At 37.2% G+C, this 18,660-nt stretch overlaps 1 protein-coding gene across 5 annotated transcripts in view; it reads left to right on the forward strand.

Annotated features, from left to right (window-relative positions):
* The window catches only part of LMBR1 (limb development membrane protein 1), a 196,144-nt gene that overhangs the window by 148,791 nt on the left and 28,693 nt on the right, over window positions 1-18,660 (forward strand). For all 5 annotated transcript variants that reach the window (XM_074378846.1, XM_039472781.2, XM_039472784.2 and 2 more), the window contains 5 exons: window positions 4,674-4,750; window positions 5,386-5,463; window positions 7,539-7,612; window positions 7,844-7,934; window positions 9,182-9,248. In XM_074378846.1, coding sequence (XP_074234947.1) covers window positions 4,674-4,750; window positions 5,386-5,463; window positions 7,539-7,612; window positions 7,844-7,934; window positions 9,182-9,248 — 387 coding nt within the window. The remainder of the gene's footprint in view (window positions 1-4,673; window positions 4,751-5,385; window positions 5,464-7,538; window positions 7,613-7,843; window positions 7,935-9,181; window positions 9,249-18,660) is intronic.

The following is an 18,660-nucleotide window of genomic DNA, read 5'->3' on the forward strand; positions in this document are numbered from 1 at the left end:
AAGTATTTTAGGCTATAGCTCAAGGATGTTGCTGTATTTTTTAGGTTTTGTTTGTTTGTTTTTGCTGTTTCATTTTGGTTAGTTTCTATAGCTGTGTCTTCACTTTCACCAATCTTTTCTTCTGCATGTCAAATCTGCCTTTAATCTCATCTAGCGGTTTTTGCTTTTTAGTTTTTGTACAACTGCAGTTTTCATCTCTAGAGGGTCCTTTTGGGCCTGTTTTGTATCTTCTATTATGTCTCTAATTAACACATTCAATCTGTGTCCTCCATCTTTGTGAAAATATAGAGTATTGTTATGACAGCACTTCTAATGTTTTTGTCTGCTACTTCTAACGTTTGTATTAATTCTTGATATGTTTTGATTGATTGATTTTTCTCCTCATAATCAGTAGTATTTTTGTGCTTCTTTGCATGCCTGGGAACTTTTTATTAGAAAATAGACATTTTGAATTTTACCTTGTCAGGTGAGATTTTACCTTGTTGGATGCCTCACTTATAGTATTTCTTTCTTTTTTTTTTTTTTTTTTTTTTTCATTTTTTATTTTTTGAGACAGAGTCTCACTCTGTTGTCCAGGCTGGAGTGCAATGGTGCAGTCCCAACTCACTGCAACCTCCGCCTCCCCAGCTCAAGCAATCCTCCCACCTCAGCCTCCTGAGTAGCTGGGACCACAGGTGCATGCCACCACAGCTGGCTAATATTTTGTATTTTTTGGTAGAGATGGGGTTTTGCCATGTTGGCCAGGCTGGTCTCAAATTCCTGGACTCAAGTGTTCTGCCCACCTCAGCACCCCAAAGTGCTGGGATAATAGGGGTGAGCCATGACACCTGGCGACTTACAGTATTTCTGCAAGTGAGGAACTTTTTTCTGGAAGTCAGTTAAGTTACTTGGAAACAGTTTGGTATTATTGAGTCTTGTTCTGAAGACTTTATAGACTGGACTGGGGGTCATTGCATCTAGGGCTAAGTCTTCCCTACTGCTAAGGCAAGAGCCTTCTACGAACTCTATCCAGTGTCCTGTATTGATGAGATTCTGTACTGTCTTGTGGGAGAAGGAACTACTTTTTGCCTTTTGTGATTGCGCTGTTTCCTCTCATATTTTTGGGTGGTTGTTTCTTCAGCCATGAGTTGTTTCTTCACATGCCTCAGCCGACATACTTGAGAATTTTTTACTCAATTCTTTACTGAATACTCAACGGTGACTCTTTGCAGATCCTTGGAGTTCTTTTTCTGTACTTCAGTCTCCTGTCTGGCACTTTGCTGTGCAGACTCCAGCTGACTTGTCTCCCCAGATTCCCGTTTCATGCTCTCAACTCAAGGGATGAGCTGGGCTCACCTTGTGTTGCTCCTTCCTACCTCATGGCCTGGAAACTCTCAAGACATTAAGCTGGGTCAGAAAGGGCTGTGTGGTTTGTTTTCTGTGTCTCAGGCATCATTGTTCTTCCACGATCAGATGTCCAGTGTCTTGAAAGCTGTTGTTTCCTATCTGTGTACTTTCTGGTTTCTTAATTGTTTCAGGCTGGATGACAAACCTGGTCCCTTGTTGCTGCTGCAGCTTCAGAAGTGGAAGTCCAGTGTTATGTTCTTGAAAATCAGCTACGGTGTTCATGTATTTTCATTTCTGTTAATATTATATTACCTGAAGTTACTTCAGGTGTCCTGCAGTTGGTGGATATTAGATCTGTTTCTAGTTTTTTGCTGTTATGAATAATGTTGCTATAATCATTCTGGTATGTATCTCTTGGTATATATATTTTTTCAGGGTACATGCTAGATATGGAACTGCAGGATCATTGTATATGTGCCTGTGCAACTTTTGCAGATAAAGCCACATGGTTTTCTCACATAGTTGTATTAGTTTGCATTCCTGCTGCACGTGAGTAGGGCTCCTTGTTGCTCCATATCCTTGCCTATACTTGACAATGTTGGACTTTAAAATTTTTACCAACTTAGTTGGTGTGAAATGGTGTTGCATGGATATTTGAATTCATATGTTCCTGATTGTATTTATATTTTTACCTTTCTAATGTTCACTTAGCTTCTGTTTGAAAAACACAGGTTTGCTGGCAATAGATTCTCTGAGTGTTTGTTTATTGGAAAACATACTAAAATTTTTGTTTGTTGGTTTTCAGCATTGTGAAGATGTCATTCTACCCTCTTCTGGTTTCTGGCTAAAAGTCATGTTGTTGCTCTTTTGAAAGGCTTTTAAGATTTTCCTTTTGTCTTTGTTTAGCAGTTTTACTCTGATGTGCTTAGATTTGGTTTTCTTTGTATTTATCTTTCTTGAACCCTGCGTGTTACTTCATGATTCTGTGGCTTGATGTCTTCTATCTACTTGGGAAAATTCTTGGCCATTATCTTATCAAATATTGCTTCTGCCCCATTCTCTCTTATTTCCTCAGGCTGCAGTTACACGTATGCTAGACTTTTTCATTCTTATATTATTTTCTGTATTTATCTCCTTTTTTATCTTCATGCCTCAATCTGTGATATTTTCTACTGGTCTGTCTTCCATTTTGGTTTCTTTCAGCTGTGTCATAACTTGTCATAACTATTGAATTCTTCATTTTAGTTACATTATTTTTTCAGTTCTAGATTTTCTGTTTATTTTTTATAGATTCAAATTTACTTGTAAAACTTCCCATTTGTCATTTATTGTACTGAATATAATCATTTACTTTAAAGCCTCTTTCTGATAAATCCAGCGTATCCAGCATGTGGATCAACTGGAGGTCTGTTTCTGTGTGTGTGGTTTTTTTTGTTGTTGTTTTTTTTTTTTTGAGTTGGAGTTTTGCTCTCGTTGCCCAGGCTGTCAGTAGCACGATCTTGGCTCATTGCGGCCTCTACCTCCTGGGTTCAAGTGATTCTCCTGCCTCAGTCTCCCAAGTAGTGGGATTACAGGCACCTACCATCATGGCTGGCTAATGTTTTGTATTTTTAGTAGAGATGGGGTTTCACCATATTGGGCAGGCTGGTCTTGAACTTCTGGCCTCAAGTGATCTGCCTGCCTTGGCCTCCCAAAGTGCTGGGATTACAAGCATGAGCCACTACTCCTGGCCTCTTTTTCCTGTATCTGGTAATGTTTAATTTAGTGCTAGATATTTCTTATAACTATAGAAACTCTGATGTTTTCTTCTTTTTGGGAGAATTTACTTTTGCTTCTGGAAGACAATTAGAGTAGGGATAATCAATCTAATCTGCTAGGCTTGAGATCATTCAAAGCCAGGTTTTGATCTTTATAAGGACTGGTCTATTTCCACTTTGGCCTTCCTTCATACTAGGGTATAGCTTTTCATTGGTCCTAATTTAAAGCCTGGTTGTCTAGTTATTGATTATGACCCCATTTTCTTAATGAATTTTAGTTTTTACCTCTTAAGAAACATGAGCCTGACGAGCTTTGCTTGGCTTCTCAGCCTCATAGTTGCATCTTTCTGTTGTTGTTCTCAGCCTCTTAGCCACTGATATCTTGAAGGGAAAGTTGCACTGTATGCCAGGCTCACTTCCTTGCCCTTTTCTTTTCTTATGATCATAGCCTCTCAAATTTTGACTGCATTGGTAGCCCGAAATGCCAGTATCTGTCTTCTTGGTACTGTTGAGTTTGCTGAAAGGTTTGCTTTAGAATCGTTGCCTTTTCACCCATTGATTTCTCAACCTCTTGGGTCCCTGCCATTTATATATTGGGAAATGCATGGCAGTGGAAGGTGTGGTACAAATTGGAGATCTTAGCTCAGTTCACTGCACAGAATATTGGCCCCTAAATTTTCATTTTCTTGGTAGCTCTCTGATGTGTTCATACAGATTTTTTAAAAAAATTAAGTTTGATTTATCTTTTCTATTTGTTCTTAGCATGAGGATTGATGCTGATATAAGACAGTCCATTATATGTGAAAGTAGTTTTCTTTCAGCCTTTAGAAAACCAGAAGTGTTTATCTTTGGGATATTCAGAACAGAAGGGATTTTTACTCATGTAACTTTATTCATTTGGATATATATCAATATCAATATGTAGATCTATATCAAATGCAAATACCACAGGTTCTCAGTATTCCATGGAGACTGGTTTCAGAAGCCCCATGGATACCAAAATCCATATACGATAGAAAACTATTACAGAACCTGTGGCTATAGAAGGCCTACTGTATTTCTATATTTGCAAAGGAAGCTGTATATTAAACAATTTATTTCCTTAACGATTGAGATGTCTTCACAGAGCTAATTCAAGCATCACAGGATTGAGGTATTTTAGACTGGTTTTAAAACTCTGATTTTTAGCTTATTCCTGAAATCCCAGCACTTTGAGGAGCTGAGGCGGGAGAATCGTTTGAGCTCAGGAGTTCAAGACCAGCCTGGGCAACATAGCAAGACCCTGTCTCTACAAAAAAATAAATAAAAAAATTAGCCAGGCATGGTGGCACCTACCTGTAGTCCCAGCTACTTGGGTGGTTGAGATGGGAGGGTCACTTGCGCTCAGGAGGCTGCAGTGAGCTGTGGCTGTACCATTGTGCTCTAGCCTGGGTGACAGAGCGAGGCCCTATGTCTAGTTTTTATAGTTTGTGGGGGAAAATTTAAAGTAATTTATGTTTTTTAAAAAGGAAATTATGTAAAAAAACAGATTGTAGCATTATGGAATGAAAATGTTAATCTGGAGAAAACTTTTGTTTTTCCTTTTAATAGAGAGGCGAAAAAAGGCTTCAGCATGGGAACGAAATTTGGTGTATCCTGCTGTTATGGTTCTCCTTCTTATTGAGACAGTAAGAATTTATTTGCCTAGTTAAATAAAAGCAAATTATATTTTATTTAATTCAGCATTTGAGTATGGCAGCTCCCTCAGCTAAATTGTTTCTAATAAACTGGTTTTCTATCAACAGGATTAAAATCCATCTATGCCTTTATTTATGAAAACCCTACAAAACAAAAATGGAAATTAATAGCATTTTTTTAGAAATTCTGAAGATTATCTGTTTCTTCATGAAAGCAGGAAATTCAGCCTTTGTTGTCATTGAAAATTAAAAGGACAAGGTGTTGCTGATACCCTGCTTTAAATGCTATGATAAAATATGAAAATTACCTTATGAAATTAGTTCCGATAATATTTTACTACTTTTTTAAGTCTATGGAGTTGTGTGTTTCCAATTCGTGAGATTACTTAGTAAAAGGATCTATACTGCTAGCTTTTATCACAAGCTTTGAAATTACAATAACTTGCAGAATCTTTTAGAATTTCTTCAGTTCTTGTTTGTAGTCTGATCATTTTAGTTTTATATATAGTGTTTTGGTCTTGGCTGCTTTCCCTCTATTTTGAAACATAGTTTTTGGTGACTTAGATTTTAATATTTTGTATTGGTAAAAAATCTTGAGAGCTGACAGCTTGCTGTTTGTCTTGTAGTCCATCTCGGTCCTCTTGGTGGCTTGTAATATTCTTTGCCTATTGGTTGATGAAACAGCAATGCCAAAAGGAACAAGGGTAATGTAAAATCCTTTAAAATGTCTTTCTTTTGCAAAAGTGTTCTTTGCCTCTACCCTGAGTATTTCAAGTAAGCAAATGAAAACATTCAACTTTGTGGATGTATATACTTCACGTTGTATGAATTTCTTTACGCAAAGAGCCTTCATAAATAAACCGTGATTTTTGTTTCTGATTTTTTACTTTGGATTGACAGGGCCTTTTTTCAAGTATTGGAGTTTCCTTTTAGATTTCTTATCAGAGTTTATCTTGATTTTACTGAAATTCATTTAGCTATATGAAATTCCTTTAGCCATATTCTTGATTCAGGTGCCCCCACCCCAGCCTTTCCAGGACCCTGTGCTGGCTGTTATTGCCATTGCTACGTTCAGTTACAGCCTCTCCTCCATGAGTGTAAGCTCCATCATGCTCCAGGTGCCTCATCCTACAGACACACAGGAACCTATCCTTTCTATGTACAGTCTGTTCTTTTTCTTTAGTTTTGTACCCAACCCCACTGATAGCACAGGAAGTGACCTACTGTACTGACTTCCTCTTCACTTTTAACCCATTCAGACATACCAAAACAAGCTGCAAGCCCCGACTGTTTTGTACCCATTCCCCTTAGTGCTTAGTAGAGAATGACTTGTACGTTATAGGAGCCTGCTGTGTAATTGTGTAAAAAATTATATCATCTTAATCCTTCCTATATGCCTTCTCTTGAGACAGAATAATTCCAAGATATTTTCTGTGTTGATCAATAAGCTTTGTAGGGGAGAAGTAATATTGTTTCCTAACCTATTGCAAGGTTCATGGCTGAGATGCCTATAACAAAAGACATATTAACAAGAGAAAAGCTGACAAATTTATTTAAGATAAGTTTTACGTATCACAGGGGTCTTCAGAAACGAAGAAGACCAAAGAAACAGAAAGACCTGTGTGTTTTTATGCTCAAGTTTGATGAAGTGTGGACAGTAGTGGGGAAGTATGATTGGAAGATGGGGGTGTGATCTAATGATTATAAACTGGGGGGAATTTAGCAAGGCCTGTGCCTGTTCTTCTCAGTATCCTTGTGTCTCCAGAGATAAACATGTGCCTCTCCTCTGGGTCGTGGGGAGGGCACCCTCCAATGGGGGTCTCATGGCCTGCTTCGCAGGAGAAGAGGGGCAGATCAGTGTGTGACCTTCTTAGGTTTTCTCAAATACTAAGGTCCCATATTTTGGATTAGTGTGTCCTGAACCCTATCACTTTCTACCAGCATTATTTATTTCTTCTTCAAAAGATTGTCAAAAAGTTATTTTTTATTAGACTGACTGTATGTTGTTAATTATCCCTGGTGCTTCTGTTAGATGTAATCTGTGCTGACTAGTAAAACGTTCAGATAGTTTATGTTATTAGTAATCTTTGAAAATACTGTTCTTCAGCAGGGAATGATTTTTTCAGAGCTCATTATAAAAATATTAACTTTTTTTGTGTTTTTCTAAAGGTCTAGGTATAGTTTTTGAGATAGATATAGTTATTTAGGAAAAAATTTATAGCATTACATTTTAAAAATCTGTGTTAACAGTTATATCTTTTGTAACTCTGAATTCCAAAGGAAGATTTGGGAAAAAGAAACTATCAGGTATGGAAACAGGATATGCGCATTTACTCTGTTTTCTACTGTTAACTTAATTTTGACATACTTTGTGTAATCTTTGTATGTTGCCTCAGGATTCAGATAGCTCCTATTCTTATTTTTCTATTGTATTTTTAAAAGCTCTTTCCCAAAAATATTTAGGATTTATTTTTCCTCAAGTAGCCAGTTGCCCCATTTTATAATAGTAAGCATGATCATATCGTCTCGACAAGTAACTTAAATTACATTTGGGGTAAGTAACTTTTCTTGAGCTTGTTAAAATTGTTAACACAGTGCCTGAATTTGTTGATGAAATCAGTCTAATGTCATGTTTTATTGGCCTCTGAAAGTCTAGATGTTGTTTCAAAGTATTAAACATTCCTAATTTCAACTCTCTTATATTTATGAAACAACTATTTTAGGGAAACCGATATAATGGTGTCATGAAATTCTGAAAAGTGTCTTTCTCCCACTCCAGGGGCCTGGAATAGGAAATGCATCTCTTTCTACGTTTGGTTTTGTGGGAGCTGCACTTGAAATCATTTTAATTTTGTATCCTTTCTTTAACTGAATGTTTAGCCAATCCACAAATTTTACATCTAGTTTTCTGGGGCAGTGCTTATTTACTAAGACACTTGTCTAGAGGAAAAAACAGATTAGTCTTCCTCAGACACTTAAGATGGCTTGTTTTGTTTTTATGGGTCTTAAGACTTTTTGCAGACTGCTGAGAACTTAAGATAACTTGCATTCTGTTGGAGAGTTTTTTTCCCTTGATTCTCACAGCTATCTTATGGTGTCCTCTGTTGTCGGTTTCTATAGCCTTCGATTTTTTGGGAACTTTACTCCCAAGAAAGATGACACAACTATGACAAAGGTAAGATAGAGTCTTAGGTGACTGTGGCCTCTCTTTTGCCTTCCCAGACTGCTCTATTTAATAGTCATCCTGAATGGTTCATTTGCAGTGATAGGTATTTGTTGGTAGCTTGCGTAAACAAAAACTGGAAGATTTTCAAAATGCTGAGTGAGTGGGAAAGGGATGTACCCTGTTTAATTTGGATGGCGTCCATTCACCGTCAATGCATAGAGCTGCAGAGCTTGTTAACTAGCTACAGAAGGCTCCTGAAAGGACTCTTTTTCCTCTAAAGAAAACCTATTGCTAATGAGTAACTTTGATTGTCCTAACTGTACTTCAGGGAGCTTGTTTGAAATCTGAAGAACTTAGTTGCTGCAAGTAGTAGAGACAAAGTATTTCAAATTTGAATAATTAAAGTAAGACGGAAGAGTTCTATTCAGAAACATTTTGTAGTCTGAGGCTAATTTGACTTTTTCCACAACATGTCATTGGCTTCAGAATAAAAAGGCCATATATAGTGACTGAATCTAAAATATTCCCATAGGCTGACAAAGAAGAATAACTAATAAGAGCTGCAAGCTTGTTTTGTTTTTATTTTATACTTTTAGCCTATTAAAGGGGAGAAGTTATTTTACATGCGCGCGCGCGCACACACACACGCACACACACACAGCTAGTTCTTTAAACTTAATAAGTAGTTGAGATATTTAGTGTCTAGTTTAAGTGATCATAAATATTAATCAGTATTTTCAACTCCTCTTATTTACTATGGAAGAATAAACATAGGATACATTATTACAAGAGTTTAGAGGTTTTGGATTTCAGGTGCTTTTATAATTGTATAATAAATGTATTAGAAATAGATGTGATAGAAGAGATCTTAAGCAATAATCTGGCTTTAAAAATGTAGTCAGAAGTATCCAATATGTTAATTATTATTTACTTGATAGGCAGAGCCTTTTGAAACTAGCAACTGCAATCAGTAATGTAAAATGCATTATCTAGGTGTCAAGTAATTTAAGTGTTCTATAACTATATTTGTGGTAGGTATTGTAAACATCTTCTAGAACTTACAGATATAACTTGAAATATCTATTTTAAAAGTTTGTTATTGTTTGACAATTCTATACTAAATAGTAAGTATCATTAAGAAATTGGCAAAGTACACTAGGTAACTAGAATGTACAATAATTTCTTAGAATGTTAATGGGTTTTATTGTCATCCTGCTGTTTAACTGTTCAATGTTTTTTCTCATTTCTCATAACAGATCATTGGAAATTGTGTGTCTATCTTGGTCTTGAGCTCTGCTCTGCCTGTGATGTCAAGAACACTGGGTAAGTTTGAATGAGAAATTTTTACTTAAACATCCATGTTTTTTAAAACAGTCTTTACTAAACTTATTTAACTTTGACTTTACAAACTTTTTCAAAAAGATTACCTTTGAAATACAGTGTTTCTTTCCACATCATTTTACACCTTTACTTCTGTACTTTATGTATAGGGCCATACCAAGACAAATACTTTTGTCAAATAAAGACCATTTATTTTATAAACACTTAAAAGCCTTCTTTCTCCAAACAATGGGCTGGTTTTTTGTTTTGTTTTGTTTTTACCGACACATTCATAAGTTAGGCGTTTGAGTCCTCTAGTGAGGAAGCTATGCTAAACTAATTTTTCTATAGAAGAGTTTTTAAGCGTTTATAATTTAGTGTGGTTTAAAAAATTGAAAATTTGTAAATTATTTTAAGCTGCTTTGTGTTCACGAAATAGAGGTGAAAGCAGTGTAACCTCTGAGAAAACACTTTGATTCAAAGGACACCCTTGAGAGTTTCTACTTGCCTGTCATTCATTCCTGTCATTTTCTTAATGTTTCAGTTTACAGAGAAGTTGTTCATTTTTTAAAAGTAAAACAGATTTTCACTTTGTCATTGAAATAGTTGAATAAGTCTTCACTTGGTCGCCTTTTATAAAATGCTATCATAGACTGTATTCTCAGTTCTTCACTAAATATTATTTCAGGCAAAAATTTCCATTAAGCGTTTCTATGTGATTCTCTAGACTTAGGTTTTGACTTAAGAGTTTGACTTAAGAGTGCCCAGGAATGATTGGAAAATTTTGATCATTAAATTTTAGCTACTTGCTCATAACAAAAATTACTAGTAACTTTGAGTTGCTTTTGAGTTTGCTCTCATATTGCCTCCATTATTTATTGAAGACTTACAGATATCAGGAATGCAGGCTGTGCAAAGAAAGTATAAGCTCTGTAGTTATCTTCATAATTCTTAAAAAGGATTTCATGTTTTAATAGAAAATGAAATATAAATGTAAAAGGGACCACTGTTCCATAAACTAGTAGAAAACTGGTGTGTGTAATAGTCTTTATTCTGTTGTGTTTGCTTTAAAGGACTTAAAGCAAAGTCCTTGTTATTGTTTTGACATCTGCTTATGGTGTGTGAATCTTGAAAATGCCAAAAGTATCCTCTTTAGTAACCTGATTTGACATTAAATGTTATCATTTATATTATGACAGTCTATTAAATAATTTCTGTTATATTTCAACTACCCTATCATTTTAACACTTATGAAACTCATTTACTATACTGTTATTTAAGATTGATTGCTAATCATTAATATATACTGATTTTATGGAAGAAAATTACTTGCTGAGTATAGTTTTAATACAAAGAAAACAAATAAAGTTTATTTTTTGAAGGCCAACAAATTAAATTCCAGAGGAGTTTGCCATAGAGATAAATAAAAAGAAAAAAAAGAAAGATGGAACAATTAAAATGCAGCTAACAAATGCCTGGACCCAGCTGTCCAAACAGGATTAATGGAGTGCATTAGTGTACAGTGAGTCATGTGGTGCTTTGCAAAATATCAACACGCACTGCATTACATGTTATGCCCAGTGGCATTGAATAGATGAAAAGAAATAAATACGTTAAACAGATTCATAGAGGCTTTTCACAGTATTAAAAAAGCAAATTTCTAGACTAAAAGAAAAAGCTTTATTTTAGCATTATGGGAAATGCAAACTAGAGAGTTACTTTGTAATTCCTCTATTAACCCTTTAGAATTGAGTCTTTGATTTTAAGAAGATAAAATCTAGAGAATTGTCATGAATATTATCCTAGTGTATAACAGGATTTTGATTTGCCAGCTGAAAAGCTTGTAAGACTAGAATAGAGGATGTATTTAAGCAGCCAAATTCCAAGCTGTGACATTTTTCACTCTTTCTTGTCGCCTCTCTCAAGGAAACCCTGACCCTAGTGTGGTCTCCTTCGCTCCTGTGAGACCAGCCAGCAGTGCCCGTCACTTACAATGAAATGAGAAATGCAGTAACAAGAAAAATCATACCTCTACATACATAATTTTTCTATTATTTCAACAATTTTTTAGTGAAGGGTATAAATTTGCTTGTAAATTGAAATACATAGAACCCAGTATAAAAGAAATAATTTGGCAGTGTTTTTGCTTCAAAAATGAAAGGTTCGATGGACATGTTTCCTTTTAAAAAATTTGCCCACTGTTATTGTTGTGGCATCACAGGCTTTAGGTTTGAGCACATGGTGTGATATGGCACATTTATTAAATAATTCCTTTTAAATAGCTTGTTATATTTGAATGAAAAATTTTGTACTAACTAAAAAATCACCCCTAAGTAAATTTTACAAGCATGTTACTTGCCACAAAGAATTAAGTTGTGAGAAAAATTTTGACCATGTATTCTTGGTCAAATACAATTAGTATAATTGATGGTTTTATTTTTCATAGGAAACACAAAGAATCTGTACTTAAAATTTTTAATTAGAGCCCTGAAAAAGTAATGCCATGTAAATTAATATATTTTTTGAAACATTGTTTTGCTGCCTATTTATACTTAAGTTTTTAGAATCTAAAATTTGGGGCGATTTGAAGGCCATAGTTTTAGTAAACAATTTGCTGTGTAGATTAATAGACTCTCAAGGTGACTAAAGGAGATCTTTGCAAACAAGGTGAAAATAGAACGGGATCAGTCGATTATCTATAGATATCCAAACTTCCATGTAATAAAATATTTTAAATGTTGCAGTGAATTTTATAAGAATAGATTCTGTGTGATTGCTGATTGTTCTTTGTTATGCTTAGTCATGAAACAATTGGGAGGTTTTGGTGTTACTCTTTATTTGAATTCTCCATTAACTAAAGAGGAAAATTTTTCTCAAATGCAAATGATAGTCTTTGAAATGCTTTTAATAGTTTATATTTTAAAATTATTTTTATAGTTATTTTTCATCTTGGAAGCTCTTTCTATAACTTGTAAGTTATGCAGGATCCAAATACAATTTGTTTTTAATGTACTCATGGTAGTAAAACAGAAACACTTACTCCTTCAAATCAGCTTGAATTTATTTTCAGTATTTTCACATATTTCTCATCTGGGCCCCATACAGTCTATTATCCTACAGGAGGTAAAGTAGATTGTTCTCTTTTGCTTCTTGATGAAGGGACCTTGTTTTATAACTGGTCTTTTTTGGAGAGGTCTTTATTTGGGGTTTTGGTAATCCCTACTTATCTTTACCCTGGGCTTTCCTCTCTGCAGCTCTTGTTGTGAAACAGAAATAAATGATGCGTTCACAGAGGCCTAGCAATGACGAATGTGCAATGGAAATATAAATCCATATTCCTAACTATGACATTGATATAAAAATAATTTCAAACCTACATTGAAAATGTCTCACCAAAAATGTATGATTTAATTATATTCAGATATATTATAGAAAATAATAAATGAATAACAATTCTGATATGAATTAACTTGAAATAACATGAATTAACTTTTGGTTGATTACTGATGTTTTTATATCCGAGCAATAAGCTTATATATACAGTTGAGATTATTAAGAATAAAGAATTCCTAAAAATATTTCGTATCAAATGTCTAAAACAGCTAAGAGAGCAGCTAATAATACCAACCTAAAAACTCATCTTTCCGATATCTACAAAATGTGTTTCCCGATATTATACTTCTTTCAGGGCACACATACCTGTCTGAGAAAATGTCTGTGGGTCACACATATCCAAATGTAGTTACCTGTTGATATTCAGATACTTTAAATTTACTTTGTTATAAAATAATTTTTATGCAAAAATAACTTCCTTTAGGACCATTTAGCTGGGGGTAACCTCAAGAGGTAATTTGAAAAATGTTACAGTTCAAATGTTACAATTAAAACTAGACAATGATAGTAAGAGTTTAATTTGTCCTCAGAATAAAGACCTCTAACCTCTCTGAGTATTCTTTATTTCTTTTCCCCCTAAAACGGCCTCGTTCTGTCACCTAGGCTGGAGTGCAGTGGTGCAATCATAGCTCACTGCAGCCTCAACTTCCTGGGTTCAAGCAATCCTCCCATCTCAGCCTCCTGAATAGCTAGGACTACAGGCACACGCCACCATATCTGGCTAATTTTTGTAATTTTTTGTAGAGATGGGGTTTTGCCATGTTGCCCAGGCTTGTCTCAAATTCCTAGGCTCGAGTGATCTGCTTGTCATGGCTTCCCAAAGTGCTGGGATTACAGGCAGAGCCACATGCTCAGCCTCACTGAGTATTCTTCCCTCCCTCCCTCCGTTTCTCCCTCCCCCCTCCCTCCCTCCCTCCCCCCTCCCTCCTTCCTCACACACCCAGCCTCACTGAGGATCCCTCCCTCCCTCCCTTTCTCCTTTCCTTTCCTTTCTTCCTCCTTTTCCTTTCTTTCTTCCTTTCCCTCCCTCCCTCTCTCCTCTTCTGTCCCTTCTCTTCTCTCCCCTTCTGATCCTTCCCCTTCTCTTCTCTCCCCTCCCCCCTTCCCTCCCCTCCCCACTTCCCCCCCTCCTCCCTCTCCTCCCCTTCTTTTTGACAGAATCTTGCTCTGTTGGCCAGGTTGGAGTACAGTGGTTCAGTCTTGGCTCACTGTAACCTCTGCCTCCCAGGTTCTTCCGCTTCAGCCTCCTAAGTAGCTGGGATTACAGGCAACTGCCACCGCACCTGGCTAATTTTTGTGTTTTTAGTAGAGATGGGGTTATGCCATTGTTGCCCAGGCTAGTCTCGAACTCGATCTCAGGTGATCTGCCCACCTGGCCTCCCAAAGTGCTAGGATTACAGGTGTGAGCCACAGTGCCTAGCCAGGTGAGTATTCTTAATAATAGACAGGCACAGTCATCTCTGAGATAGATGAACAGATTATCTCATTTGTAGGAAATTGTATTTTTAATTTTTAATCTTAGAAGTAAATGCATGAATAAATAGTCCTGATAAAATACTAAACATTAGATATTTAGCCACCACTTCTGATTTCATTCTCCTCTTCCAAGTTTCCAGAAATGTCTTTGGTTTACAGCTTTTCAAACCTTTTCCTGTGCATATGTATGCATGTTTTTGCCTGTGTATATGTGCACTTTGTAGAAAACTTAAAAATCTCACCTGAGTTTTACTCTGTTTCTAATTTTTATTGGCATTCTCCTTCTTTCTGATGACTCGTAACTCCGTGTGCTGCCCAGAGGGAGTTAAAAGAAGAAAACGTTTTGAAATCATTTCTTCTATCAGATCTCAGTCACCGGAACATTAATTTCAAACCGGAACCGAGTTATAGAAAGAGATAATTAACTGTTTGCCAGTGACCTCCTAATTGCCTAGTTCTATTTTATTTTAATTTCTTCATAGCATTTACTGTTTGTAATTTCACCCCTCAGATCTTGTCTGTCTTCATTTCTGGTCACTGATCGTCTCTTTTTCCCTCCTTCTTCTCTGGCCATTCCTTATCTGTCTCCTTTACTGCTCCTCAACTACCAGACCTCCAAACCATCACTTGCCCTGAGCTAAAACAGAGAAATCTAGCTCTTTGCTACATATGGGTGTCCTCCTGCCACAGCACACTGATCATTTCTAAAACAGAACCTGTCATTTTTCTCTCTCTGCTGTATTTCCTTTCAGGCTCTGGGACACTTTCTATCCAAGTGGCCAAACCAGAACCTTGAGAGTTAAGGTAAATGCTCCAGTACCTCATAGCAGTATTCACTTTCACCTTGGTAGTATTTCTCACATCTGCCTCTTTTTTCCGCAACCAGATTTATCTCTGTTGCTCAGGCTGGAGTGCACTGGCACACGCATTCACAGCTCACTACATCCTCGACCTTCTCAGCTCAAGTAATTCTCCCACCCCAGCCTCACGAGTAGCTGGGTACACAGCCGCCCACCACCACGCCCAGCTAACTTTCTAATTTTTTGTAGAAATGGGGTCTCACTCTGCTACCTGGCTGGTCTTGAACTCCTGGGCTCAAGTGATCTTCCCTCCTAGGCCTCCCAAAGCGTTGGGATTACAGATGTGAGCCACTGCACCTGGCCTCACATCTACCTCTTTCTTCTCATTTTCCTTTTTAAAAAGTGAAAAGAGGCCAGGCGTGGTGGCTCACGCCTGTAATCCCAACACTTTGGAAGGCCTAGGTAGGCAGATCACCTGAGGTTGGGAGTTCGAGACCAGCCTGACCAACATGGAGAAAACCTCTCTCTACGAAAAATACAAATTAGCCAGGCGTGGTGTTGCACGCCTGTAATCCCAGGAAAATTGCTTGAACCTGGGAGGCAGAGGTTGCAGTGAGCAACCATGAGATTGTGCGGTTGCACTGCAGCCTGGGCAGCTAGAGTGAAACTCTGTCTCAAAAGAAAAAAAAAAAAAAAAAAAAGTCAGGCTTGTATAGCATAAAAAGCAGAGAGCTGAGTATATCATTTTAGTGTTTTATTGTGAGAATAGTGTTTGTGAAGTAGATTCTAAGTGGATGTCCTTTTCTTTGAGAAGGATAGAGTAAGAAGACATTAAACCAAACCAAAAGAAATAAAGAATAATTTAATTTTCCAAGTGAGAAAGTGTGATTGAGCGATCCCGTGGAGACCCATCTCTGGAGAGCTTTCCTCAGGAAGAGAGCAGCCAGTTACCATCCACACTGGAGGGCGTAGGCATTCACTTCTTTGAAAATTAGCACATAAGGTTCTTTCTTGGACTGGGATTGTAATTCTCTTTCATTGGATTTTAGTTTGTCTTCAAGTTCACATACTCTAGTTCTGGATGATTAAGTTGCCTCCAGATTAGAGCAAAATGTAATTGTTGCATGTAAATACTCATGACTAAAATTGATTGGATACTTGCAAATAGTGTTCCATCTCTAAGCTTTGGTTTCCACAGTTCCCACAGTCTTTTTCCATTCACCTTTCTCTGCCTATCCAAATCTTTTTTATTCTCTGAGGCAGAGTCAAATCCTGCATCACACGTGAAGGTATCTCAGAGTCTTGCACTTTCAATCTTGTGTTATACTTACCTGTCTGTATTGACTTTCTCATGAAACTTGATGTTCCTGAAAGGACAAGACCGTATTTTCTGCATCTTTCTATTTTTCACAGCATCTGGTTAATAAGTATTTTGGAAGTCAGTAAGTACTTTGATGTCAGTGGGTGCCACCATGTTGAATATATATTGTGTTCTCAGAATAGACGAACTAAGATACACCATTTGTCTTACTTTTACCCTGGTTGTCTTTATTTCCATGTTCTAAGCTTTTTTGACCAAGTATTTGGTTTTACTATTAATATTTTCAAAGACCATTGCAACAATAGCCAAGAGGTGGAGACAGCCGAAGGGTCCATCAGAGATAAGTGGATGGTAAGATTTTGGTACAGAAACAATAATGGAATATTCAGCTATAAGAAGGAATGACATCTTATGTAAAATAAGCCAGTCACAGAAAGGCAAGTACTGTGTGATTCCATTTGTAAGAGGAATCTAGAGTAGTTCATTTCATGAGTTGCCAGGAGCCAGGGTGAGGAGGAATGGGAGTTGTTGTTTAATGAGTATAGATTTTTAGTTTTTTAGGATGAAAAGAATTCTGGGGATGGATAGTGCTGATGGTTGCACAGCAGTGTGAATATACTTTCTATTACTGAACTATACACTTAAAAATGGTTAAATTGGTCAATTTCATGTTATTTGTTTGTTTTTTGGGGTTTTATTTTTATTTTTGAGACGGAGTCTTGCTCTGTCACCAGGCTTGGAGTGCAGTGGCGCAATCTTGTCTCACTGCAACCTCTGCTTCCCAGGTTCAAGCAATTCTCCTGCCTCAGCTTCCAGAGCAGCTGGGATTACAGGTGTGAGCCACTGTGCCTGGCATCATATTAGTGTGTTTTATCACAGTTAGAAAAAAGAATGACTAAACAGATACATACTACAGTGTGAATGGACCTTGAAAATATTATGTTGATATACTATACAATTCCATTTCCATGAAATATCTGGAATAGGAAAATCCGTAGACAGTAAGTGGAATTTTTTGGAATACATCCATAGCCCCTGAACTGTTTATTTTTAAATGGTCAATTTTGTGTTACGTGAATTTCATCTTAATATGTTATATTTTTGGCTGGGCACGGTGGCTCATGCCTGTATTCCCAGCACTTTGGAAGGCTGAGGCAGGTAGGTCACTTGATGCCAGTAGTTTGAGACCAGCTTGTCCAACATGGTGAAGCCTGGTCTCTACTAAAAATACAAAAATTAGCCAGGCATAGTAGCGTGCACCTGTAATCCCAGCTACTTGGGAGGATGAGGCAGGAGAATCACTTGAACCCAGGTGGCAGAGGCTGCAGTGACCCGAGATCACACCACTCAACTTCCAGCCTGGGCGACAGACAGAGTGAGGCTCTGTCCCCCCTCCCCCCAAAAAAGGAATTTTTGATAAAGCCTTTAGTCAGTAGATGCTCAGTAAATATTTGTCCCCTTCTCTGTTTTCTTGATATGGCAATCTCACGAATGCCAGGGCCTAATTGTTTTTAGTAAGTCAGTCTTTGTGTTTGCATTTCTCTTCTCAGTGCCATACGCTTGATAAGGGAAGAGGTAGCAGGTGGAAGGACCTTTGAAGGAAGCCTTTCTGGTGTATGAAGTCCTAAGCTGGGGCACCTCCTTTGTCTCGTCTCTCCATTCAGAGTCTACTTGTTATTTAAGGGCTAGTTCAGTCTCCACCACACATTCACATGCACAGTGGAAGGGTCATCTTGCCATTTCCCTGCTACAAATGCTGCAAAGACATTTTCCATTCAAATACTGTGCAGTCTCCTTAAGGTAACACGTAAGATCTGTACCTATCCCTTGTCTGTCTCTTGCCATTCCAAACCTCACGTTCTGAGCCATTATTAATAAAGACATAATCTTCAAGTGTGTTAGAAACAAAATGACTGCTGTGCATTCTGTGCCTTCGAACACATTGCTTCGTTTACTGTGAATAATTTTCTTCACCAGCCATTCTCTGGCAAAACCTAACATGTCATTCAAGACTCAGCTCAGCCATTAACTCCACAAATGAAATTTTCCATGAGGTATCTGCTGTGCACTCTCGTAACACTGAGTGCACTTCTCTGCTTATCTGCTGGGTCACTTATCACATTATATCCTAATGGCTTTTCTTTTCCTCCATAAAGCTGTACGCTCCTTCAAGAAAGGGCTGGCTGGCCTCACAACACTTAGCACACATAGGCAGGGGGAGGTCCACATACTTCACTCTTCCCATTTCACTTGACTGTTTGTATATAAACATTTGGCCATTCTGGAAATATTGCATGCTTTGGAAGTCTTGTCTTCCTAGGAAGGCTATCAGTACCAGGAAGGGAATAAATGTCTTATGTACTTTTTTGTAGCTCCTGAGTACATGTACAGTACAATGTAGGAATATGTTAGGGACTCAAAATTC

This window comes from Saimiri boliviensis, chromosome 10 (assembly GCF_048565385.1).
Source record: "Saimiri boliviensis isolate mSaiBol1 chromosome 10, mSaiBol1.pri, whole genome shotgun sequence".
NCBI lineage: Eukaryota > Metazoa > Chordata > Mammalia > Primates > Cebidae > Saimiri > Saimiri boliviensis.